Raw genomic sequence first — 24,663 nt, 5'->3', positions numbered from 1 at the left:
GGATCATCAGCGCGAGTCCAGAACAAACTAAGCGAGAGATGAATTTTACCGTCCACGAAACTGACAAAGAGATCGCGCGCCAGACCGTGCAGACGATGTTAGAATTACGATCCTGTCGAGTCCGTCGGGCGTTCAAAGACATGACCATGAGGGCTATTTGGAGATTAGAACGATTTACTGACTTGCTGTAATTGTTGAACGCGCTACATCGAAATCCAATGACGACAACACTGATTCATTCACTAAATGCTTCGCGCTCAGCCGCGTCTCCTGCGGCCAGTAGGTTTTGGCACATCGACGCTGACGAGATGTTTCCTACAGGTATGCCTATCCCCAGTAAGCCTATCCCTAGTAACCGCGTCAGCTGTAACGGCCAAGCACAACGTGACATGTTCGCAAATATGTAACTGGCCTCCCCGTATTGAGAAGCTTGCTGCACAAGGCAAGGCCGAGCATGAAGCTGTGGTCGCGCTGGAACGAAGTACGCACCAATGAGTGCTGGGTTCCAGCGAGTATGGTGTACATCGACGGCGCCATCACCTGGATGCCCATCCTTGCTTTTTACAGGAGTACCTCTTGTAAATTGGTGACACCCATGAGTCTCTCTGACGCTAAACCGAGACTCCGCTCTTGCCACTAGTTCTCCGTCATGGCGTGTATGTCCGCATCCGAGTCCGAATGTCATCTCGTCGTGGTATTGACTTCGAGCAGTCTATGCGGTGCTTTAATTTGGCTTCAATAACAAGATCAAAGCACCGCCGACGCTTCGGGCGCGAGGTACAGACCAAGAAGGGAGAGAAACTTGCCGGAATGAGCCATAGCCTCGTGTCTGCGTTGTCGATCCTGGGTGTACCCTGTTTCTTTGCTGTATAACCTGTCCCGCGATGAACGCACAGTCACTTCTTTTCAACCATCACTTACAGTGAGACATTGTTTGACCGTCCAGAGACAGTATTGCCGAGATGCTCTCTTGCAGGATGGGGCGCGCGATCACTGGCAGCGCTGCGAAAGGGCAGTCCCGGACTTGAGTCGTACTTACAAGTTCTGAACATAGGAAACCAGGAGTTCGCAGGCCAGACGATCGTGCTGCCCGTCTGGTGAACTTCGGTGCGGCGAGTAGAATCCAGAGTCTCGTCACGCGTTGTGGAGTGCTCGGTGGTGTCAGTCATACTACCTAATGGACTAGATGCGCGCCATATGATATGCAGGGTGTATCATCACAGGCTCCTTCCCACCACTCGGGAGTTAAGAAGGGCGATATCCTAACATAGTCACAACAGTAGAGGAAGTGCAGAAACTCCGTGAGTAGATTTCCCCAAGTGGTGTTAGTTCGTTCGAATGTTTTGGTGCCAGCCGCTGTGGAGAGTTAAGGAGGGATAAAGTTTCGGAGTGTGGAGATTTGCGTAACTTTCACGGGATCAAGGTGGCGCATATGTTTTGGGATCATGCTGAATGTTATGTTAGGATACTTATCGCCCTTCTCAACTCCCGAGTGGTGGGAAGACCTCGGTGTATCAAGTAAATCATTGTACAGATCGGAGCGGATTACGGAGCGTATGCTCGGAGCCGGGTACTGTTCCGGAGATGGGTGTGGGTCAGCTATCTAATCTCCTTTATGACCGAGATCTGCTTCAGATCGTCTTTACCGCCCGTCTACCGCGGTGGTTGCCTCGTCTGCAGAATGCTACACGAACCCCTCAAACTTGGAGCTTGAATCGACAAAATAACTTGAAAATCGCTATGCGTGACTGCCCTGCTTGTTATGCCTTTTTCCTGGTTTTTCCTGGCTGGTACGACAGAGGGAGGAAATCAGCTGCACCGTGCTCAGCGTGGTAAATGATGGTGTGCCAAACGCAATTTCGCTGGGCGCCTTGAATTTGTAACGCCCGATGCGCATATATACCGGTCGTCGCATTAATCTATGATGTCGTTTTCGCCTTTTGGTTGTGTACCACCAAGACGCGCTCCCAATGGCCGACATTTCCTCAACATCTTCGACCACCGAGGACGAGCTCCCCCCGCCCCAAAATGCGGACACAGAAAAGGCCTCAGCCACCGAGCCCGCCCACTCGCCTCAGCGGAGCATGGCGCAGGCCATCGGCCTCATAGCGACATGCACGACTGCCATGGTCCTCAACGTGCGTCCACTAATTTGTTCGCTCTTTGTTCTTACTCACATGCGTGTCCGGATGATAGTCTTCAAACTCGACCGCCGTCGCCATCGCGCTGCCGACCATCGGCCGCGATCTCAACATCCCGGAGTACCGTTTGCAGTGGGTCGTCTCTGCGTATTCCCTCAGTTCGGTGAGCTCTTCGTCGTCATTCGCGTGATATTTGGGCTCATTATTCGTTAGGGCTGTCTGCTGCTCTTTCTTGGCCGTCTCGCTGACCTCCATGGCCGAAAGCTCTCTTTCCTGTTCGGCGCCTTCGTGTTAGGCGTGTTCGGATTGGGATGCGGTTTCGCCCAAGGTAAGACTTGACATCCTTTTGATTTGGGTTTCATGCGCGAGTGCGGTGCCGGTTCCGTGCGCGACGTTATTTACTGATGCGTTACGCGTGATGTTCCCTTACCCCCTTCGGATCAGTAAGGCTGACACCGATGGCGGGGGGCTGCGGAAGAGATGGTACAGCCATAGTGCGTGATACGGCTTGTGCACGCGATAGTCGGCTTTCGATGTTGGCGACAGCGTTGGGGCCGTTCTGCAGTCGATTGTCGAGTCCCTCTATGGAGTGAACGACGTGGACGAGCGAGTCATTGGTGATACTCGCTTCCGCATCGAGTTTGCAATCCAACAGCCGAAAGCGTTGCGCGACGCGATTCTCATTCTCGCGCAGAGAGGTGTTTTCTTGAACTTTTGCCTTGTTGAAGCCCAAGTGACTGTGTGGCTTCAGCGTCATCGATGCACTTGAGTGCACCAGACGAGGAAGCGGCGATGAAGACGGTAGGTGGGGAGGTGTGTCATCATGCAACGGGGGCATCCGCTTTTCCTCGCCGCAGGGGCTGAGAGCATGCAATTTGTGAAAATAAACAGCCGACTGGTACGAGCTTGGAAGATCCCGAAGAACGTACACGGATAGGCTCCTCCTGAGTCGGCGATCCACGGGGTTGCTGTGGGTCGGGGGTTAGGTAGATGTCAGCTCGCTGCAAAAGTCTCTGCCTTGAGAGGATCTAATGAAACAATCCTGGGTTCCTGATGGGACCCGGTGCTATATATACTCCTTCCTCCTCCGTCTTCTTCGTCATGCGTCCATATTACTGATGGCGCACTTCAGATGAGATCACGCTGGATGTCCTTCGTGGGTTTCAAGGTATCGGCGGGGCTGCGGTTATCCCCGCTTCAGTACGTCCATTACTGCAACATTTTTACCCTCTGCTTGACTCGGCTCTATGCACACAGCTTGGCATGCTAGCGCATGCGTTCCCGCCGTCGCGCATCCGCTCGATCGCCTTCGCCACATTCGCCGCAGGAGCACCGGTGGGCGCCGCCATTGGGAGCATCATTGGCGGTGTGCTCACGCAGCTCACAGAGTGCGTGCTCATGGCTCTCGCCGTGGTAGGTGTCATGCGTCGTGTTGACCATTTTTATGTGCTGCCATAGGAAGACGTGGCGCTCCGTCTTCTATTTCATGACGGGCATCTCTGCTCTGGTCTTCCTGGGCGGGCTCCTGACATTTGACAAGGACATGCCGTCGACGGAGCAGGATAAGTACGTTTTGTGCCGAGTGCTCTTTGTGTTGAGCTTGACCGTTAATTTGTGCAGACGCGTGGACTGGCTGGGCGCCTTCCTTGTCACGGCCGGCCTTGTGATGATCGTCTTCGTGCTCAGTGACGGGAACATTGCGCCGAACGGGTGGAAGACAAGCTGTGCGCCCTTTGTCTCCTGCTTCCCTTCGGCTGGCTAACTGTCCTGCAGACATTATTGCACTGCTCATCGTCGGCGTACTCCTCCTTGGCGTGTACGTCGGGTGGCAGTACTACCTCGAGCGCGTGCAAGACGATCCCAATGCACCGCGGAGCTGGTTGACGCCCCCGCCGCTGCTACGCATCACGCTCTTCTCGCGCGGGAACGGGAAGCTCGCGGCGATCCTCGCGATCGCGTTCCTCGAGTACTGCGGGTTCATGGCGTTCCCGTTCTGGCTGCAGGTGCGTGGTGCGGCTGTCGAATGGACATGTGGCTGATGCGTGCGGTGAAGCTGTATTATCAGGATTACATCGGGCTGAACCCGATCCTGACGATGGTGCGGCTCCTGCCCATGTTCATCACGGGCGTGCTGTGCAACGTCGCCGTCGCGCTCGTCGTGGGTTTCGTTCCCGTCGTCTACCTCATCGGTGCGTCCCTTCTCCCCGTCGCGCACTGACACCCATACTGACACATGGCACAGTGCTCGGGACGACGCTGACGGGGGTGGCGAATGTGCTCTTTGCGGTGATTGACCCGGCGGCCACGTACTGGGCATTCGGGTTCCCGGCAACGGTGCTGATCGTGTTCGGCGCGGACTTTGTGTTCCCGTCCGGGACGCTGTTCGTCGCGCGGGTGTGTCTTCCGCACGAGCAGAGCGTCGGCGGGGCGCTGTTCCAGACGCTCACGCAGCTCGGCGGTGCGTTCGGGCTGGCGATCACGACGATCGTGTATGACGCGACGCTCAAGCGCGTGTCGCTCCAGGACGGGGTGGTGATCAATGTCAACGGCACGAACGCGCCCGCGCCCGCGCAGCTGCGGGCGTACAAGGACGCGTTCTTCACCGCGTCGGCGTTCAACTTCCTCGGTGGGTCCCTCCGCCGGCGTGTCCGTGGGTTTTTTTCCCTGATGATAGGTGGCGATAGGTGCGCTTTTGGCGATCGTGTTCTTGCGCACGGCAGGCGTTGTCGGGGACAGCGGCAAGAGCGGAGACGGCGACCCCCCCGAACCCGAGGAAAAGGCGCCTGTGCGCAGTGAATCGCCATCGCTCGTGCCCTGATCGCGGTGATTAGCTGCTTCGCGCTGAGACTGGATAGACCGGGACTAGACTGTAGTGTATACAACCTATGATAATGCTATGCGTAGCACTGCTCGTATTCGCACTGTAATGTATGTGTATTGGACGCCATAAAACAGTACGGAGGGTGGCGATTGGGAGGGGAGGTACGAGCCATACATACCACAGGAGATATTTGTCTACACGTAGCGGATGCGTACATGAATTCGAAGTAAAGCGTGAAACGGGATTTCAGGATCTCGTATAAAGGCGATATATGTACATCGCTTGCAATTAAAAGGAAAGTAGGAGAACTAGCCAAGGTATGCAAGTACTTAAGTATTGCAGTATTTGATGTCGGCGAAGGCGCGGTGGCCGTTGTGTTGGCGCCGCGCGCAACCGGCCCTAAACTGCGCGCTATAAAGTCCTCCCGCCAACGTCCCTGTTTCCTCAGAACATACTCAGCTAGGATCTATTTTATAGTTTCTAACTCGAGTCTCGCATGTTTACACGTGCCACATCCTTCAAATCCAGTCGATGACAGCCGCGCCCGCTCGTTATACCGAGAACATGTCTGCCTCGTGCGGACTCGAGGACGTTTGGTTCGTCTTCCTGCATCCTCGGAAGAGTGATGCGGGCAGCGGGCCAGCGAGCTGGGCGTACGTCTGATGGATTATCTCTTGCATGTTTCTTGTTATTTGGTTTGGTTGCATAGCTATGTTTCTTAGGTTAGTTGCTTTTGATTAATACACGGCTCTTCTGGCGATACTTCCTCGGATAGCATTGCATGCATGTCAATCTTCAGCATGGTCAAGGTTGAGGGTGTGTATATCGAGGGGGAGGTTCATTATCAAGAAGAATTTAAGGAAGGGTTGGGGAATTCGCGATTGTACAACTGGTGCAGTAACCGTCGTCTTGAAGAGTTCAGGTGAAAATTTTTGATCCGCATGTTTTTTTTTCCCTGTTCATGAAGATGATGCACTACACGACTTGCAGATGTGGTTTATGGTTGCAAACTTGATTTTCAGTTGGCTATGGAGAAGAGTTGGTATCACTATCCGTGGCGCGCCCGGTCTCCACGGTTCGATATATGCTGAATTGACCAGAGCCTTGGACGGACGTGTTATCTAATTTCCTTTCGAACCAGGTGCTCCAATGCCGCTTCTGCCTGCTCCCACTGCAGATCGAACGGTTCCTGCCATTGCCACTTCCACTGCTCGCGAACGACTTCACCGAGAGCCTGCAGCTGCAGTCTGTCTGCCTCCTCATTGGGCGCCGTTCCATCATAGTGCCCTGGCGCGTTGAATTCGTATAGACGCCCCGTATTTCGAATTGTCCAAGCAACGCCGCTGGCGAACGGAAGTCGAATACTCTCATAGATTCGTAGAACGTCGGGCACCAGTGCCAGAGTCGTGTGCGGGTGCGCAAGAAGTCGACCAAGGATGTATGCGTCCTGTCCGTCATTGTCCAGCGAACTATAGTGACATTCAATTGCAGTACAAGATGCGAACCTCGATAGCTTGGCCAGCCCCACAGCCTTGGTGAGTCATCATGGCGTGCACCTTGGTTATGGATTCGTCAACGAGTGTCTGTAGCTAGATAATTCATGGAACACGAACCGCGTCCCCCAGGAGCGCCACCTTATTCGCAACGCTGAATGGCAAGGCATCCATGACATGAATGGCCCATCGCGAAGGCGCTTCCACGCACTGCTTCCATCAATCAGGTTCGGAATGAACGGTCAGGCATCCTTACCTGAAGCAGCTCTTGGACTTCTGGCTCCCATCCGACGTATTTCTCCACGATTTCTTCCTTGGATACGTTTTGAACCCATTCCTCATGGTATGTTTTCCCTTCTGCTCCAGGAATGGTATAAAGTGCAACGACGTTCACGAGTCGCCCTTGGGAGACTGGATACGTTATAATATGCTGACAAGAGGCATTGGCATTAATTCTGTAGGGAGCTTGGCGTACGTACCCTTCCTTTCCCGCAGTACTGACGGTCAGTAGCATCAACACCATGTTCGAGAATCGAAAAATAAACGAACCGAAAGCGTGAGGCCTGTGGCACTGTGCTGAGGGTTCTTCTCTCTCAGCTTCTCAGTAGAAATGAGACACCGGTATACAAGGGTCCCGCTCCATTTCGGAGTCGCAGCAGCACACCGTGCGCAGGCACTTCTGTCCTCTCCAAGAGCACATTCCCGTGCATGGGCGATGTCATAGAGCGAGGCACGGGTGGCGGACTGTATGCCATCTGCTCCAATCAATACGTCCGTCTCCGCCGTTGAACCGTCGAGGAAATGCAATTTGAGAACAGCCTGGCCACTCTGTGCGTCTATCACCTCGGAATACCGAAGGAGCTGCTTCGACGTATGGATCGAATAGGACGGTGGAACATTGCTCCTGAGGATGTCAACCATGTCCGCGCGATGCATCGTCGTAGAGCCATCTGGTACTGTAAATTACTTGCGTCAGGACTCGATCTGCGGATACTCACTGGGCACCATTAATTCGTGAAAGATGAACGGATCATTTAACCGATCTGACTTCCTCAAAGTGAAGCCAATCTCTGCAAACGGTGGTTCATTCATCAGCCAGAACAGATAGACGGCACTACCACTTACTCTCTTTCGCCGTCGGTGGTTCGACCGAGGCACGTGCAACCTGGTCACGCAGTCCCAGAAGTTCTAGGATTCTCCATGTGCGCGGCCAGACGGAGATCCCAGCACCGACCGTGGAGATCTCTGTCGCTGCTTCGTACAGATGCACCTCGAGCGGAAATCCCGGATGTGCATAGCAGCCGAGGGTGCTGGCAAGTGCGAGACCTCCCATCCCACCCCCACTAATAGTCACAGTTCGTTTCGGAGATTCAACATGACGTATTTACAGGCAATGAAGAATACGCACCATATGGCCACCCGAAACTTGGGTTTGGCAGCTGGAGGGCGTGAATTCGACATGTAACCGGAGGGCCTGATTCGACGGGTGTCGTGAGAGATGTACCCCAGCGGCCCAGCCTACAACTCCTTATATATTATCAGACGACACTCCTAATCTTGCATGCTCTGCTCTGTGGTCGCAGCATCCAAGTGATTGTGACTTATTCACACAAATCGGTAAGGACATGAGAGTTGACACGGATGCCGCAAATGAAATCAAATGACCTTAGGTTTCCTTCGTCGGAAGAGAAGCATGTCTCCGAGTATATCATGATTAGTAGGCGTGTGCAGTAGACGGTCATGGGATTCTTGAACGAGTCCGAGCAGCATTGGTCCAGAGCTCCAAGTTGGTCCTTCTATACCAGGTATAGGTGCATCGTGATCGAGTCTCATTGAGTCTTCCTGTGATGATCTGTACGCATGACAATGGTAAGGATTGCCTGCATTCAATGTGGATACACTCGTACCACACAACTTGATGCGATCTCACATTAGCACACAGGAAACAAAGAGGTGAATACATACAGACGTGACAATCCCGCATCTCATTTAATGGTCGTGCCAGGGAGCGACCAGGAATAGTTGAATATTCCTAATCGTTCAGAATCGAATTGCAGCGAGTCACCGTCGCTGACATGATGGGAAAGTCAGAAGGACGTAAAACAAACAAATTTCGAACAGCTTACAGCGCTAAGCTGTGCGATGTCACGGTCCGTCAAGTCAGGCCAACTACGAAGGCCAGCGGTGTCTGCATGTGACAACGTGCGGATTTGTGATCCATCCATCAACCGATGGGGCCTTTGCGTCAAGTACGTCGCTGTCCAAATACCTCGAGGCTCGCTGGGACTTCTGGCCTGGTGGGGCTTCCATTGTGGATGAATCGCATTGAAATGGAAGTTTGCCGACTATACCAGGAGGGCCTCCTAATCATATGAATCCAGCCGCACGAGATCGATGCTGACACGTAAGCAGTGTGGCGTAACCCATCGCCAGCGCGAAGACTGGAAGTTCGTGTCAAAGAACGACACCAAAAGACCCGTCATCTTGTATCAAAAGCCTAGGCACAGAAATCCAGATATATGATCTTTTGATGACGAGATTACTCCATGAGATGCGACCGACGACAACCGCATCGGCAAGTAGAAACGCACAGGAGAACAATATATAATTGGGGACGAATTTGAAGCACACGTCGAGGGAGTTGGAATCAATACATACCGCGGCAGACCCACGAACGTCTTGGCGCATTTCTGCGAAGAAGTCTGAGAGCAGATGATGTCGATTGTGACCAGAGCGACGTAACACCAGTCTGAACAGAGCCGGCACTGTCCTGTAAGTTGCGGGTTAATGATTCCAAGTCCATGGCGGAATCACATTCCGTAGGACGCATAAGTTAGGAAACAACGACTGCGGCAAGACGCCGAGATCACGATCACGGTACCAGTCGAATGAACGCGATTCTGGTCTTCGAAATGACTGTATCTGAGCGGTTGGAAGTTCCACTTGGTTAACACAGAGCTACTCTTACATAGCAATTGCAAGGCAATACGTGACCGCACCGAAGTCAATCAGAGGCAGGGAGCCTGAGCCGTAGGCTCATAGATACAGCCTCTAGTTACCTGCAGGAAGACAGTCGTTCCTTTGTAATAGAGGCTGAGATCATTACCGATGACCCGCTGAGAAGTCCCCCGTGGGAAACCGGACTTTGAACGATGCCGACGGCAATTCGACGCACGAATCTTTAGCGCTCAAGTCGCGTGCAGCCACAGGCGCGTCTTACCTGTGTACAAGCTTCGCGTGCTGTAAAAAGTTCTCATGGCGACGGTTCCACCTACTGACGACATCCAGGATGATGGCGACATATTCGGATCTGTACAAATGGGCCCTCAGGTACTCAGCCGATCCTTCAGTCTTCCGCAGATATCCCAGCCTGCCAGTGGCTATCCGTATCATTTTATTCATCGTGAGAATGTCACCACACTAACATCGGATGATTCTCATAAGCCTTATGTATAGATTAATCTCCTGGTGTAAATACTCAGGATGATAGTGAGTTCGGGATGCACTCGAGGTCACGGAGCTTAGCGGAATCGGAGTCAGGGACTCAGGACAACTCGGAAATTTCACGAGGTCACGCGCATGTGCACAATGGCCTGCAAGATGTTCGCTATGCACGACGGGAAATGCACGGAGGTTACACAGCATCACTTTACCCCCCGCTACGATCTAGTCCAGTTTCGCCGACGCGTTCGCGCGCGCCTTTGAATCTGCTCATCTCGCAAGTGTCTACATATGCAGTTCAGCACCACTCAAACGGTCCTGTACGAAGTGTTGTCGGTACGTCGCAGGCATCAATGAGTTGTAGAGTTTAATGATCTTGTTGCGATAAGGTACTGCTTCAGGGATAAGGCGATCGAGAAAAGACATGATTTTGTAGCCGAGCTCGATAGTCTGGCAAAAGATCAGAGTTGTCGTGATATCGGTGGGGGAAGCCATCTCCAGGGGTATCAGGAAGCTGATGTCGAGGAAGTCCGTGCCAGAGACAGCATGCTCGAAGAACCGCGGGATATATTTGATGTTGGAGCAGTCAACCGAGTACCGAGCATTGACATAGTGCCCAGGTTGGAAGCCCAGATTTTCAGCAAGAACCAGAGTCCGAGATGGAGTCGCCATGCCAGTGAACGCTGCCCAAACTGTCCGAGCTGACAAGATAGCGCGCATAGTCTTGATGGACTTGAAGATCTCGATCCACTCGCCACTCTGTTCGTCGACGAGGTGGGCTTCGTCAACGAAGAACCAGCAGACAAGACTCTTGACAGCTTGCTGCGACAGCAGGCTACGAACGCGTTTTGACCGGAGCATTTGAGGGCTCATGATGGCGAGACGAATGTCCTCTCCGCTGACAAGCTCGGCCAGAAGATCGCGATTGTTGTGGTATGCTTCTCTCATAGTGTCTTCGTTGATAGCCAGTGCACGAATTCCGCGGCTATTGGCCACAGTTTCCTATACTCAAGGTCAGAATGAAACTACTGTCGGTGTGCTTGTCAGCACGACAGTACCTGCTGCAATGCTAGCAATTTAGTAGGCACAATCATGAGAGCTATTCCTATCTTCATCTGGGCTTGTGCAGCCAGTAGCGGAGCATGCATAACCGTCGTCTTCCCCTGGCCCGGCGCGATGACGAGGAACAGATCCTTGCCGCGGATGAGGTCCATGCCATGGCATAGCTGGAAATCGCGAACCGAGGGAACTCCGCACTTCTGAACGATCAGCGACTCGAGCCATCCTGAAGAGCCTTCTGCAGGTATGATGGACATAGAGAACGGCGTGGATTACAGCTACGTAGCATACATACAGAGTTGACGCGACTGACATCTCTGCCACCGACGCGTTTTGGGAATTATAGTTCAGTGCCGATGACGCAGCCGTCCCTTCCGCTGTCTGGCACGTAGCTCAAAAACTCCCACGGGGGACTTCTCAGTGGGCTCCCGGATAATGATCCTAGACTATATGCCGATGTAGTCTAGGATCATTATCCGGGAGCCCACTGAGAAGTCCCCCGTGGGAGTTTTTGAGCTACGTGCCAGACAGCGGAAGGGACGGCTGCGTCATCGGCACTGAACTATAATTCCCAAAACGCGTCGGTGGCAGAGATGTCAGTCGCGTCAACTCTGTATGTATGCTACGTAGCTGTAATCCACGCCGTTCTCTATGTCCATCATACCTGCAGAAGGCTCTTCAGGATGGCTCGAGTCGCTGATCGTTCAGAAGTGCGGAGTTCCCTCGGTTCGCGATTTCCAGCTATGCCATGGCATGGACCTCATCCGCGGCAAGGATCTGTTCCTCGTCATCGTGCCGGGCCAGGGGAAGACGACGGTTATGCATGCTCCGCTACTGGCTGCACAAGCCCAGATGAAGATAGGAATAGCTCTCATGATTGTGCCTACTAAATTGCTAGCATTGCAGCAGGTACTGTCGTGCTGACAAGCACACCGACAGTAGTTTCATTCTGACCTTGAGTATAGGAAACTGTGGCCAATAGCCGCGGAATTCGTGCACTGGCTATCAACGAAGACACTATGAGAGAAGCATACCACAACAATCGCGATCTTCTGGCCGAGCTTGTCAGCGGAGAGGACATTCGTCTCGCCATCATGAGCCCTCAAATGCTCCGGTCAAAACGCGTTCGTAGCCTGCTGTCGCAGCAAGCTGTCAAGAGTCTTGTCTGCTGGTTCTTCGTTGACGAAGCCCACCTCGTCGACGAACAGAGTGGCGAGTGGATCGAGATCTTCAAGTCCATCAAGACTATGCGCGCTATCTTGTCAGCTCGGACAGTTTGGGCAGCGTTCACTGGCATGGCGACTCCATCTCGGACTCTGGTTCTTGCTGAAAATCTGGGCTTCCAACCTGGGCACTATGTCAATGCTCGGTACTCGGTTGACTGCTCCAACATCAAATATATCCCGCGGTTCTTCGAGCATGCTGTCTCTGGCACGGACTTCCTCGACATCAGCTTCCTGATACCCCTGGAGATGGCTTCCCCCACCGATATCACGACAACTCTGATCTTTTGCCAGACTATCGAGCTCGGCTACAAAATCATGTCTTTTCTCGATCGCCTTATCCCTGAAGCAGTACCTTATCGCAACAAGATCATTAAACTCTACAACTCATTGATGCCTGCGACGTACCGACAACACTTCGTACAGGACCGTTTGAGTGGTGCTGAACTGCATATGTAGACACTTGCGAGATGAGCAGATTCAAAGGCGCGCGCGAACGCGTCGGCGAAACTGGACTAGATCGTAGCGGGGGGTAAAGTGATGCTGTGTAACCTCCGTGCATTTCCCGTCGTGCATAGCGAACATCTTGCAGGCCATTGTGCACATGCGCGTGACCTCGTGAAATTTCCGAGTTGTCCTGAGTCCCTGACTCCGATTCCGCTAAGCTCCGTGACCTCGAGTGCATCCCGAACTCACTATCATCCTGAGTATTTACACCAGGAGATTAATCTATACATAAGGCTTATGAGAATCATCCGATGTTAGTGTGGTGACATTCTCACGATGAATAAAATGATACGGATAGCCACTGGCAGGCTGGGATATCTGCGGAAGACTGAAGGATCGGCTGAGTACCTGAGGGCCCATTTGTACAGATCCGAATATGTCGCCATCATCCTGGATGTCGTCAGTAGGTGGAACCGTCGCCATGAGAACTTTTTACAGCACGCGAAGCTTGTACACAGGTAAGACGCGCCTGTGGCTGCACGCGACTTGAGCGCTAAAGATTCGTGCGTCGAATTGCCGTCGGCATCGTTCAAAGTCCGGTTTCCCACGGGGGACTTCTCAGCGGGTCATCGGTAATGATCTCAGCCTCTATTACAAAGGAACGACTGTCTTCCTGCAGGTAACTAGAGGCTGTATCTATGAGCCTAATCGGCATAGACGTCTCAGACAGAAGAAACAAGTACGGCGCCCGAGGCCTGAGCGTCTCCAGCGTCAGAAGCCTCCAATCGTGCTTCGTCAACGAAAACGAGATGCATAAAACGAAGCAATGTCAGGTTTGATCGGATCGAAGGACGTAAATTTGGATACAGCTGCCACGTACCCAACGCTGCTCTTCTACTTCCGCCATGTTCAATATAAATCAGGCTCATATTGAACGTCCGATCAAGGGGAAGTCATCTTTGAAGCTCGAAGACGTGGTCCTGACGTGTGCAGAATCGGCGAGAATCTCGGATCGGAAGTTAATCTGACGACGCTCGAGTCCTACGAGCATCTCGCCACACGATTACCTTGACGGCTAGAGTATCATCGAGCCCAACAGAGATAGTTCCGCTAAAACTAAAGTTCATAACCTCGGTGTTGACCGAAACGGCACCGTGCAGGCTGGTGTCGACGTCCACGTTTTGCCCCGCCGAACGTCGGGAGTTACAAGCGAGCCATGGCAAGACACGACACAAGGACCTGCAGGCGTGGAAAGTGGATGCCCCTCGTCCAGGGACATACAGAACATTTTCAGTGAGCACGCCTGGGTATTTCCGTTGCATTTTATGCTCCCATTCCACGACGTGTCACCGGATGCACACCGTCTTCTGCCTCTTCGCCCTCTGGGTCAGATACCGCGAAGATGAATAACGAGCTATCGAGAAGCTCAAACGGAGCCTTCACAAAACACACCATCAGTGAAAAGGGTGCACGATGAAACCAACTCGACGCGGAGCTCTGAGGAGTAAATGACGTGGGAACTTACCTTCGATTTCCTTCCACCCTCACCTTTTCTATCTCTAGTAGTTTTCTATTCTGCGGGATAGCCGCGCGTACCTATGCTGCAAACCCTTACCACAAGCCTATGCATTCTACAATGTCTTACACCCTAATACATGGAGCAACATGGCCACAATTCGCCAAGGTCCTGTGCTGGCGCTCGGTGCAAACTGCGATGAAATGCTAACGGGATCTCCTAGTAAGGAGATGTCGAGGTCAAAACGGGGAAGCGAACTGTCAAGAGCGTCGAGAGATCGAGAGAAAGTGAGCTCGAGAACTTCGAAGACAAACAGCTTGAAGAAATAAGACACGTCGCACGAGGCCCATTCAAGACAGTAAAAAGCGCACGCGCCCACGTGATGTCAAGACACGACACACCATGTCTATGTAGACCACCTACTGCACAGCACAACGACGCCCTATACAATACGTGCTCAGATGCATGTGCTGATCATACTAGTGTCTCCGCTTAATTCATGGAACTCAGATAACCATTCGTGTCCCCTCTTGTTGCTTGCTACTACACGCTGCGCGCTACTCCCACACTGTCCGGTTGTAGGAAATTACAGGGGGTCATCTGCGATCCGCATCAATCTGTACTACATACCCCTCATAATAGGAATATCAATACTGCGCGAACTCAACGTCACGTAGGCCTCCATCTCCTTTCTACTTGCTGATTATTCTTTCCAGAACTGCGGCTCTTCGCGTCGTTAATCAATGTCCACCTCAGAGGCGACGACTTTCTGCCAGAGCGAAGACTTGGCTTCATAGGTCTATGATGTGCGCTCATCCTCATTCTGTCTCTGCCGTGCACGGTCTTCGCATCACAGAAGTCTTCACCGCTTCTTGCCCCTTAGTTGCATCCCCATGTCTACGGCCTTATGTACGAAGAGGTGGGTCGACGTTCGGGCGCGCGACGATGTTCGCTGACTTGCTGTGTAATGCTTCATTCCGGTAGATGTACGCCGGTAGTTCACTAAATATTCAGGACACAGCCATCTTACACTCTTAACAGTACCCATGACTTTAGATGTCCTGGGGCACGAGGTAGGAGGTAAATCCAGAGACTGAGAGATACCGAGTACTGACACTGGAAACTGGGAGCCAAGAACCGAGAACTGAGAAGGTTCCACTGTGTCGAGAGTAGTAACCAAGACGTCTCGGGCTGTGCGATAATCAGAATGAGCCATAAAAGCTGCAGGCGATAACCTTATGCGGCAGGAGGACGGATTTTCTTTGCCTCCAATTCCAGCGCCAAGAATGCATGTTATCGGATCGCGGGCTTCGAGAGAGTCCAGACGATAGGCAAGCATAGAAGGGTCTGCCACCCGGACCTGGGAGGGAACGTACGCCGGGTAGGAGTTCCATGGATCGAATTAAGGTTCGCCCCCACTCCACTAGGTGGATAGCCAGACGTCAGCGCACACGCTCTGTGCAGACTCCACAGGAAGGAGGGGTTCGGTCTTCGCAGTGTAATGAACCGACGAGAGTGCTAATGGAGCGCCTGGGCCTCCTCCTCCCGGTCCTCCAACTACCAATAGATGATCGATGATTGTGCGCACCGATGCGCCTGTGTGGAGACTCGGATCGATGCAGTGATTGCAGGGGTAGTGAAGAAGTCCCGAGGTACTTCCACGACAGCGTGCGTACGACGCGGCAGTAATCCGGGTCACGGTATTCAGACGTGCATTCTGAGAACTACTAGACACCAGCAACGTGGTAGCGAGCCTCTGTATAGCTTCTGTGATAGCTATAGAGTGCGAGAGTCTGAAGAAGTCTATTGAAAACCTAGAACAATGAGCTTCAGACCCATACTTACTGCGATCACTGGGGGCGAAACTCGGGGCTATGGCGTTTTGTATATTCGCGGATCTCCCAGGCCTGAAGAAGGATCAAGCATCCGAGACTAGGAATGGGATTGGAAGAGTCGACAGTGCTCTTCGCATTGCTTTACGTGTAGCACAGGGTGAACGGTGTTGCAGTAAAGCACTGCCAAGCACTCTCGCACCACCCCGGGGTCCCCGACGATCTCCAACAGTTCGTGACATTGTGAGAAACGATGCGATAAATAGCGGTACGCCAGAGCAGGTACACCTGCGTGCCACCACACAATATGACGCTCAGAAAAGTTTGAATCGCCGAGACATCTTTCAGCATCAGATGAGTATCAGATGGTACGATGGTACGTTAGTAAGAATTCGAACTGAGTCAACGGCAACCTGAAGGGTGCCGACATTCAACGAATAACATGGATACTGTTTGCAGCGACGGGTTCAATGGTCGATCAAATACAGGATCTCTATGGTAATACAGTTGCTCATCCTACAACATACTCCGCGCACGCAAGGCAAAACCATCCAGCCCATCCTCGGCTTTATGCCCTACCGCAACACAACCTACAATGCACGCGATAAGTTTCTCGCAACCCACATCTGCATCTCCCCTGGGACAGAGTCGGGAATGCGGACGAAGAGACCGGGATAAGTTAGGGCCCATTCAATGGAGGTGAGTGAAGCGCGGATGTACAACGATGCCATTTCGAGCATGGGGGTGAGAGCGAGAACGAAGACGAAAAGAAGGCATGCCGAGGGGATGAGAGCGACCGAGACTATCAAAGCATAGGTCAGGACCTCAGTATAATCACCGAGAAATGCAGACCAACTCGAACACTTAAGGTGCTTGCACCTCGGCGACGGCGAAGCGGAAATCGCACGTCATAATGGAAGATGAGAGAAAACGCTCACGCACATATGAAGAGCTTCTCCCATGGCTCGAGGTAAACGAGACCAGTGGTGCTCTCGAAGAGCATGCGCTTGCGCCACACGTAGGCCGCGAGCTTGTTGCGTGGCGGCTGGTACGGGAGCACGAGGCTAAAAACCGCCGACAGTGTAGAGGGATCTGTCTTTCCGGAGAGACTCTGCATAAGGGCTGCGGTGTGGCGTTCACGTACTGCAACGCCCGAGAGAGGAGAGTAAAGTGGTAGGTTCAAGCTCACGGAAGAGATCTGCAGGAGAGAGGATAACGATACCATTTATACCCAGCTTCAGCACTGCACGCTCAAGTGCTGGTAGGCGCGCTCTATGAGCACTCACACTACAAATGCCACTAGGAGAATCGAGGTACGATCTGCTTCTTCATGTTTCAGGGTATATAGTGAATCATGTGTGGAGAACGGGAGAAGGATTAGTGGACATAACAGACGTCATCAGCAGAATGCGAATGAAATCAGATTCCATTCCACTGGTGGAGAGTCTTGAGAGCGGTGGAGACCATGTAGCACGCAGAGTCAGGCCGTGATTGGCCTGCAATTCGATTGCGTTTTCATTAGCAAGAGAACGGCGATCGTTTCGCCAGGGCACCCATGCCCAACACATGGAAGCGAGACGTGTCCGGGTGTCTGCGGCGGCGTACGCGCGGATATAATGAAGGGGAGCTTTACAGTATGACAGCGCTTAGGACTCCACAAGGATGTACGCTGGGAATTGACTGTCAATGCCGTAATCTATCCAGGCACTGGAAGGAAGGGATGTGAGTCGGACGAAGAGCGGGACTTACATCCAGGCGCTGACCGCGCATTCAGCGCCCACGAAGGAACGACACCATGACTGGCATGACGAGGATGAGGTTCTGCATGTCTGCATCTTTAGACCTCAGACTGAGATAGTACATGTCGAGAGGCAAAGTTTGAGGACATAAAATTAAGGAAGATCTGCCAGTGAGAAAAGATTGGATTGAGCTGACAGGGCGTTGATAGATATTCTTATTTTTAGCTGAGACCGCCGAGCACTTTTGAGGCAGTGTTCGGGTCTGATACGTCTGGATTACGGCCAGGCTTCAACAGGGGAAAGGAGCGGCTGAGATTTGCAGGTAAACTCGCATTGAGCTCGCAGTCTCTGGCTGCCGAGAGAGCTTCACGATGGCAGACGTTCTATTCTCAAGTCAACAGATATAGCAACATCAGCCATTGTGAAGACGGACGGTTTGTGAGAGCATAATGTTAACGCAGCTACGGGTGAGACGGGATGAGGATTAATAAAGAACCTGATTTCACTCCATATGGAACGCACCGAACCACAGAAGCTTTCTGGCCTATATTGCGGCTTTAATGACCTAGACCTGCGAGGAAGTTGCTTCGTCCTTCGAAGGCTGCATGACTGAGACAGACTTCATACGTAGATTACCTCCACTCGGCCTGGCCGGCCAACACCTGTCGGAGTGCGCTCGCAATGCGGGGAACATGCCAATTCGTTATGCATGGCTGAGCTGGCTAGTGGAGCGCGAGTCGTTTAAACAAGACAGGAGCGGCGATAAGAGGACGACTGGTGTGGGTCGCTCGCTGCCAGGACCGGATCTCTGGAGGCGTGGGAATTTGGTCTAGATCCCTAAGCTCTCTCGACCCAAAAGTGAAAGTGTCGTTTTTACACAGTTGTTGTGCGCTATTTGTTTTGTGGCACTGTCCACCCTCGTCTCCGAGCAAGTTCCGCCGCCGCCTGGCGGCCTTTCGAGTATGGGAAGTGACGTTGAAACGTCGACCAGGAATTCACACGCAGCTTGAGAGTGATCACACGCAAGTGCTCAAGAACTAGCAGTTCTGACGGGTCCATACCCATTAAGTTGCCGTACACGAGCGGAGCATAAAAGGGCCTTTCATGAGAGTCAATGCGCCGGTATTGAAGGAGGGTCTGTGCACGACAAGGCACGACCAACACCGCTGGTGAAGAGACATACAAAAGATCCAATCAAACACAGGATAAATTGCCTTAACGAGCATGCTTTACAGCATGAATTTCGAGACGTGCGCCCCCGATTGTTCCTACTAGAACGCATCCCCACTTCTCCGGAAGAGCGAAATCATTACGCAGTATCGATTTAACTGGCAGTCTGGTTCCATACGTAGGGCAGCAGAGGAATATAGCTTCCTCGAGTCGGAGTACGTTCAATAGAATCTAGTTGTTGTTTCAATGACTTCACTTTACATGATGGGTAATGGACTCGGACCATCCATCAATGCAAGTGGATTGCAGGGATGGAATTGTCTTAATGAAAGTCAACTGTCCGTCGCTGAATGGGTGAATAAAAAGTTTAACTGTAGTGATTAGCCTCCCAATCTTCACATGAAACATCTTCTTCAACTTAGCTAGGTGTAAATGAGACATTTGTAATGAAATCCTGAACAAGACTTACAAGCGAAAATTTTGGTTTAGAAGGAGAGTTATGTTTCAGCTTGTTGAATGTTCTGAGGTGAGATTCTGGTCAGTGCTCAAATTTACATGTGTATCTTTTAGCTCCAGCGAAATAAGTAAAGAAAATAGTCGTTTAACCAATACATGCAAAGTCTATGTGCGTAACGATACAATAGTAGAAGAACAGGTCTCCAGACAACTGATTGTGCGCCTATAAAGGCACGAAAGTCGTAGTTGTGGTCGGTGTCACAGTCGTAGTCGTTGTGACTAGTGAACGTTGTGGTGCTTGGGACGGTATACATTGAATAAGAAGTCGCGGTGCGCGTAGTGGTGGTGTCGTATTCCACGGTGTTGACGTGGTTGACAAACGTGACCGTCGTAGTGGACGTCACGCCGGCAGGGCTCGCGACGAAACAGTCAAAGTATGAATGGAAAACAAGGAAGTGGGTGCGTACTAAACGCCACAGAGCAGGCGGCAAGGACAGCAGCGATCGAGAGAGTGCTGGGGAACATCATTTTGTTTAAATTGAGTTGATAGTGGCTGTTATGTGAGGATATGTGGACGATGAGAAGTCGAGTTGATGGTTTTTGTTCGTCGTCGAACTGCACTTTATACTTGAATCTCCTGGCTCACGTCCTATTCTGCCTTCACCGCGGACAGGTGGGAACTCGGGCCATCCGCAAGCCGACCCGCTTCGGCGGCATTTGCTGGAACGTCCAAATGAGGGCTTCCTCCCTACGCATGTCGGATATAGCGTCATTGCGTCAGAACAGCCCAGTTAAAAACATTGGTTTCTCCACTGTTATGATAATGATGACAAGATGTGTTTGCGAAAAACTTTGTGATTGGAATCCACCAATTCAGATAGTCACTATAAGTGCGGGAGAATAGTGTACTTCATGCCAAAGATCAAGATGACACAGAGAGAACCAAAGAGTAAAGATCTGCACCGGTACAAATTAGCTTCCGCGTGCCACTCGGGAGCACATGTGTCCACGACGTTTACCGCGACGGACTCCGTGAGACAGTAGAGGGACAGCAGACGTGAGACTGCAAGTAGAAACTTACCTGTGAGAGAACCGGCATTTTCCGCCAGCAGCGGCTATGCGTCGACCCTACCTACCAGACACAGACCACGCTAAACGGAAAGAAGGTTTTCGTTAAAGACAGTCTGGTTTTTACAGAAGGCCGTTGCTGATGATTCGCCGGCGGAATGAAGTGACATTAAACACGAAGATTATGCGCCGCACCCTCTGTACGTTGAAATCAACGCGTAGTGCGGGCTCTTCAACACTGACTGCCATAGAAGCAGTGGTAATCTCACAGAGGGGGAAAGCACGTTGGTGAACTTTATACCTACATAGAAAAAAACAGACAATCAGTGTTAAAATGATTTCATTCGACTTGATCGGTAAGCAATTTGGCAACGAGGTCGCCATCTTCTCCACAGCTCGTCAAGCTTAGAGTTCCAGTATTTCTCGGTGAGTGTCGACTCTTGCATGGAGCATATGTTCTAGATACCGAGCATACGAAGGTCCGTGAAAAAGGAAAAATCAGCGGTACGTGAAGACGGTGTACAAACTGGGATTATTCTGTTCTGAAGGTGAGATGGGAGACTGCGTCTCAGAGCTCGGCTGCCCAACGTGGTATCTGTAATATACCGGCAAGACTCACGGAGGTGGTAATAGGTGCTTTCGAAGTTCGCCCTTCTGCGAGCCGTGACACACGTAGTCCACTAGTGACCCAGTCAGTGCCGAGACTAAGCTGCAGCTATCTGATAAACTCCGTGTGTGCCGGTATACCGCCATCACGCGAAGATAGGCGTTGTGTTTCCTTGAGTGTCCACTGATTCTCCGGAATTCTCGTCTGCTCATCTACGTCGTAAAACGAGGGCTTTATGCTCGGAAAATCCGAAGTCCGGAGTAAGTGTCTGATGAACATATCGTCAACCCATACTAAATGGAAGCGAGCGGATCACAGAACAAGCTATAAGACCACAACGTCACGCACGAGCAACACGAGCAGATGGTCATCAAACTAAAGTCGCGATTATTGGAGACAATGTCAGAGTCGCTGGGTATCCGGGATAGGTCGAGTCGGACGACGGCCGGTCGGGGTAATCACAGACAGAAGACTTGGTATTCAGTGCGTATACAAAATAACCCAGAGCTAATATGTTAGGCACGTTTGGTGAGAGGCATGTTGGTCGAGCCGCGCTCGACCCTTCGGCAATGTCGATATTACCTCATTGATTTGGTTCTCTTTCCCATTTTGGAAAGTCTGGCATTCATCTCTTAGCTAGCTTCACCACAGCTCATTTGCAGAAGATTATAATTCGAATACTACTACATCAAGTGATATACTATTGAATTACATGTGCTACGCGTTCGCTTAGTCTGATAGCGTGTAATGAAGTAAATATTAATCCACTATTGCTCAAGGTGAGGGAAATCCTGGGTATGTAGGGTAGGGAGGGTACGCGCCCGGAGTGCTGGAGGTAGTTGTACTAGAGGTGGAAGTCGACGTCGATGTAGATTGTGTCGTTGTGGTCGTGGGATCCGCGTTAGTTGTTATAGTCGTAGTCGACACCACATCGGTGGACGTGGACGTGACGGTGACTGGGACCGTAGATGTCGTGAAGACGTCGACGAAAAAGGTGTGAGTAAACGTCGTCGTCACCGCGTCCACTGTATGCAAACTTCAGTTAAGAGGGTGGATGCTCGCGAGGCAACAAAGCCCACCTGGAACTGCAGCCACGCTGCCAAAGGACGCCGCGAGGGTAAGCGCAACGATCGCGAACTTCTTGCTGTCGGAAAGCATATCTTATAAGTGTGAATAGAGAGTAGGAGGTTTGACTCCGGAGTAAATGTGCCGTCAGAGTTTCTTTCTACGCATTTATATACCTCATGATGCGCTGACGTCGTTCTGCCCTGCTCAAGGCCATAGGCCCGTAGCGTTACTGGAGCTCCCGACGTCGAAGGCACGTCCGGACTGGGGTCGGAATGGGATACAGAAGCGGATAATGGTGTCAATCGCGTGGATTCGCCTAAGGCACCTTCCGCTGGGATCTCGGCTCCAGAACACTGACAACCATCCGCGGTGGCAATGCGTTCTGGAATCATTGATGGCGAGCCATCTCAGCACATTGCGCGTAATGCTAAGGGAGCACAATCGCGATCGAGTTGTATAAGGTTAGTATCCGCTCACTGATCATAGCCGGGGGCTTAGCTTTCCGCATACCGCGTCATAGAGCACAGTTTCTCACATTGCGTAGGGATCGAACCGATATCCTGCGCCTCCACCATAGGGATTGTCGCAGTGGCCGCCTAGAGAGCCGTCACTGGAACACATCTCCGACGTGAGCACGGGTTCACCTCAAACAAGAGCATGCAGTTTTGAGAGGCTGAATATACTGCAGTGTAGAACATTATACCATCACAATTCATCATAGAGTTGAAGAACTTGAGCTGCAGTCGACTCGGAAGACTGACACTGCGAAAAGTCAGTCGGAGTCATGACTGTGGCCCGCCCGTCCGATGCACGATGAATCTAAAGAAGCGGTCACGTGGCGTATGATCGAGCTCGTAGTTAAGTTTCGGACACGGTCACAGTTCGTCTTTCCTATGAAACCCACTGGGAGATGGAAGGCCCAATCAACCGACTTCCCATTGAGCTCATCGACTATGTAATCGACTTCCTCTGGGATGATCTGCAATCGCTATTCTACTGCTCCCTCACATGCCATGCCTGGCAGCCCCGGAGTTGTCATAATCTGTGAAATTCTATCCACATCACATCCTGCGCCAGCGTAACTCATAACGTTGAGACTATCCAGGGTCGCCGATTTACTCTGTCATTTGGGTCCGCTCGCTCGCTTCATATCCGCGAATGGGAATATTGGATGGATCATGGCCCGCCCTCCCCAGCCACAAAAGCTGGGCAGCAGAGATCTTGCTCATTCTCGCTGGCAAGGTCCCAAACGTGGAAACTCTCTGCTTCAATCATGTTTTGTGAGGGTTCAACTCCTGCCACGCGCTCGTCTTGACGGTGGGCGTTGGGTCGTTGACGAGCGTCGTCTGCCTTTCCCTGCGTGACACCTCATTCTACAATGTGCGCGAGTTTCAGAGGTTCCTGTGCGCGTTTCCGCGGCTCCGAGACCTGAACCTTTCTCTGGTGGACTGGAGGAGTCACCTGCCTGCTGATGCGCAGCTTGGGACTCACGCGGATCTTAATGCGTGGTTCAAGTTGCTCCTGCGTTCTGTGATTTTCGACGCTGGTGACCTCGTCTTCCAGCCTGAAATACTGCTGTGGCTTATATCTACTCCGTCGACTCAAACGATACGTCATCTCGACACCACGGTCTCAGAAGTGGGAGGACCGTCGCCTTGGGGGAGCATCTTACGCGCTCTGGGAGGTTCTCTCGAACATCTGCAGCTGAACTTGAGCTTCGGCAAGGAGATCACAGGTGAGGCCCTTCCCGGTTATTGTGGTCTCAACTAACGCTTTCTTTTGATAGTAGATCAGCTGAATCTCGCGAACAGCGCCGGTCTGCAAGCTCTCAATTTAAAAAGCAACCAAGATGGCGCAGACACGGCCGTCTCGTCGGACATACTCTCGGTTATTTCGCAAGTCTCTTGTGACAGCTGTCTTCAAGAGCTGCGTCTAGATCTGAGAGATCCGCAGTTTCACAGCTGGCAGGAGATGGCTGCGCTGCTATCGCGAGCACATTTCCGCACACTCCGCAAGATCCCGATCAAGTACCTTTGGCACGATGATCAATGGGTGCAGCATGCGTCGTGGAAGCGATCGGTGGACGATGTACTGTCGAATCTCTTCTTTCGCGGGGTGTCTGTGGAATATTCCGTCAAGCGGATTCCTCCATGCGCGGTGTAAGCTCACGAGACCGCAATGAAGCCGTCCACCATGGTTTCGAGTCATCCGTCTGGCCAACATACTCCGACATCTGCCAGTTGACCATGTGATGCTTCATTACTGAGACGACGAGCGCGACCCGACCTTTGTTTCTTCTCTCCGTATCTCAACAGGTTCACTTGTTCAAGGTCAAGTTCATTCTTCTCTAGCGTTGCACTGCAGACATGAGACGGCCATTGCTAGGCAAGATATCGGTCTCATACTTTGGGCTTTCCGGGCTGTGTATGATCTATTACAGTCTCACCAGCACAATTCACGTTTATATCACGCATGCGAAGACCACCCGTATCTGAGCAATATGCCTTCCACTCGCCTTTCCACCGCCTTTGGCGTACGACCGTTCTGTGTGTACCCCGGCCTGCGGATTCCAACTTACTCAT

The 24,663-nt window shown here is 52.0% G+C and overlaps 7 protein-coding genes across 7 annotated transcripts; 3 read left to right on the top strand and 4 right to left on the bottom strand.

Annotated features, from left to right (window-relative positions):
- Nucleotides 1–1,970: 1,970 nt before the first annotated feature.
- SCP_0200600 (efflux transporter) lies at nt 1,971–4,959 on the top strand (the record flags this gene model as incomplete). The annotated part of the gene is made up of 11 exons (XM_027753975.1): nt 1,971–2,138; nt 2,197–2,304; nt 2,355–2,469; nt 3,274–3,341; nt 3,399–3,529; nt 3,600–3,707; nt 3,762–3,865; nt 3,915–4,144; nt 4,195–4,330; nt 4,384–4,767; nt 4,826–4,959. 11 exons carry the CDS (start codon nt 1,971–1,973, stop codon nt 4,957–4,959), a joined length of 1,686 nt encoding a protein of 561 aa, XP_027609776.1.
- Nucleotides 4,960–6,079: 1,120 nt separating this feature from the next.
- On the bottom strand, nt 6,080–7,916 carry SCP_0200590 (6-methylsalicylic acid decarboxylase atA; the record flags this gene model as incomplete). Its single annotated transcript, XM_027753974.1, has 9 exons — nt 6,080–6,409; nt 6,468–6,518; nt 6,576–6,665; nt 6,712–6,885; nt 6,935–6,952; nt 7,005–7,405; nt 7,454–7,525; nt 7,581–7,798; nt 7,864–7,916. 9 exons carry the CDS (start codon nt 7,914–7,916, stop codon nt 6,080–6,082), a joined length of 1,407 nt encoding a protein of 468 aa, XP_027609775.1.
- Nucleotides 7,917–10,181: 2,265 nt separating this feature from the next.
- SCP_0200580 (P-loop containing nucleoside triphosphate hydrolase protein) lies at nt 10,182–11,212 on the bottom strand (the record flags this gene model as incomplete). The annotated part of the gene is made up of 2 exons (XM_027753973.1): nt 10,182–10,898; nt 10,955–11,212. 2 exons carry the CDS (start codon nt 11,210–11,212, stop codon nt 10,182–10,184), a joined length of 975 nt encoding a protein of 324 aa, XP_027609774.1.
- Nucleotides 11,213–11,606: 394 nt separating this feature from the next.
- Nucleotides 11,607–12,637, top strand: SCP_0200570 (P-loop containing nucleoside triphosphate hydrolase protein; the record flags this gene model as incomplete). The annotated part of the gene is made up of 2 exons (XM_027753972.1): nt 11,607–11,864; nt 11,921–12,637. 2 exons carry the CDS (start codon nt 11,607–11,609, stop codon nt 12,635–12,637), a joined length of 975 nt encoding a protein of 324 aa, XP_027609773.1.
- A 3,926-nt stretch (nt 12,638–16,563) lies between these two features.
- SCP_0200560 (hypothetical protein) lies at nt 16,564–17,090 on the bottom strand (the record flags this gene model as incomplete). Its single annotated transcript, XM_027753971.1, has 2 exons — nt 16,564–16,775; nt 16,916–17,090. 2 exons carry the CDS (start codon nt 17,088–17,090, stop codon nt 16,564–16,566), a joined length of 387 nt encoding a protein of 128 aa, XP_027609772.1.
- A 4,697-nt stretch (nt 17,091–21,787) lies between these two features.
- SCP_0200550 (hypothetical protein) lies at nt 21,788–22,171 on the bottom strand (the record flags this gene model as incomplete). Its single annotated transcript, XM_027753970.1, has 2 exons — nt 21,788–22,038; nt 22,093–22,171. The coding sequence occupies 2 exons, from the start codon at nt 22,169–22,171 to the stop codon at nt 21,788–21,790; spliced, it is 330 nt and encodes a 109-aa protein (XP_027609771.1).
- A 1,068-nt stretch (nt 22,172–23,239) lies between these two features.
- SCP_0200540 (hypothetical protein) lies at nt 23,240–24,244 on the top strand (the record flags this gene model as incomplete). Its single annotated transcript, XM_027753969.1, has 3 exons — nt 23,240–23,361; nt 23,422–23,816; nt 23,868–24,244. 3 exons carry the CDS (start codon nt 23,240–23,242, stop codon nt 24,242–24,244), a joined length of 894 nt encoding a protein of 297 aa, XP_027609770.1.
- Nucleotides 24,245–24,663: the final 419 nt, after the last annotated feature.

The sequence above is a fragment of the Sparassis crispa genome (genome assembly GCF_003851025.1).
Source record: "Sparassis crispa DNA, contig_000001F, whole genome shotgun sequence".
NCBI classification, from domain to species: domain Eukaryota; kingdom Fungi; phylum Basidiomycota; class Agaricomycetes; order Polyporales; family Sparassidaceae; genus Sparassis; species Sparassis crispa.
Note: the sequence above shows the minus strand (reverse complement) of the source record. Positions and strands in the feature narration are given on the sequence as shown.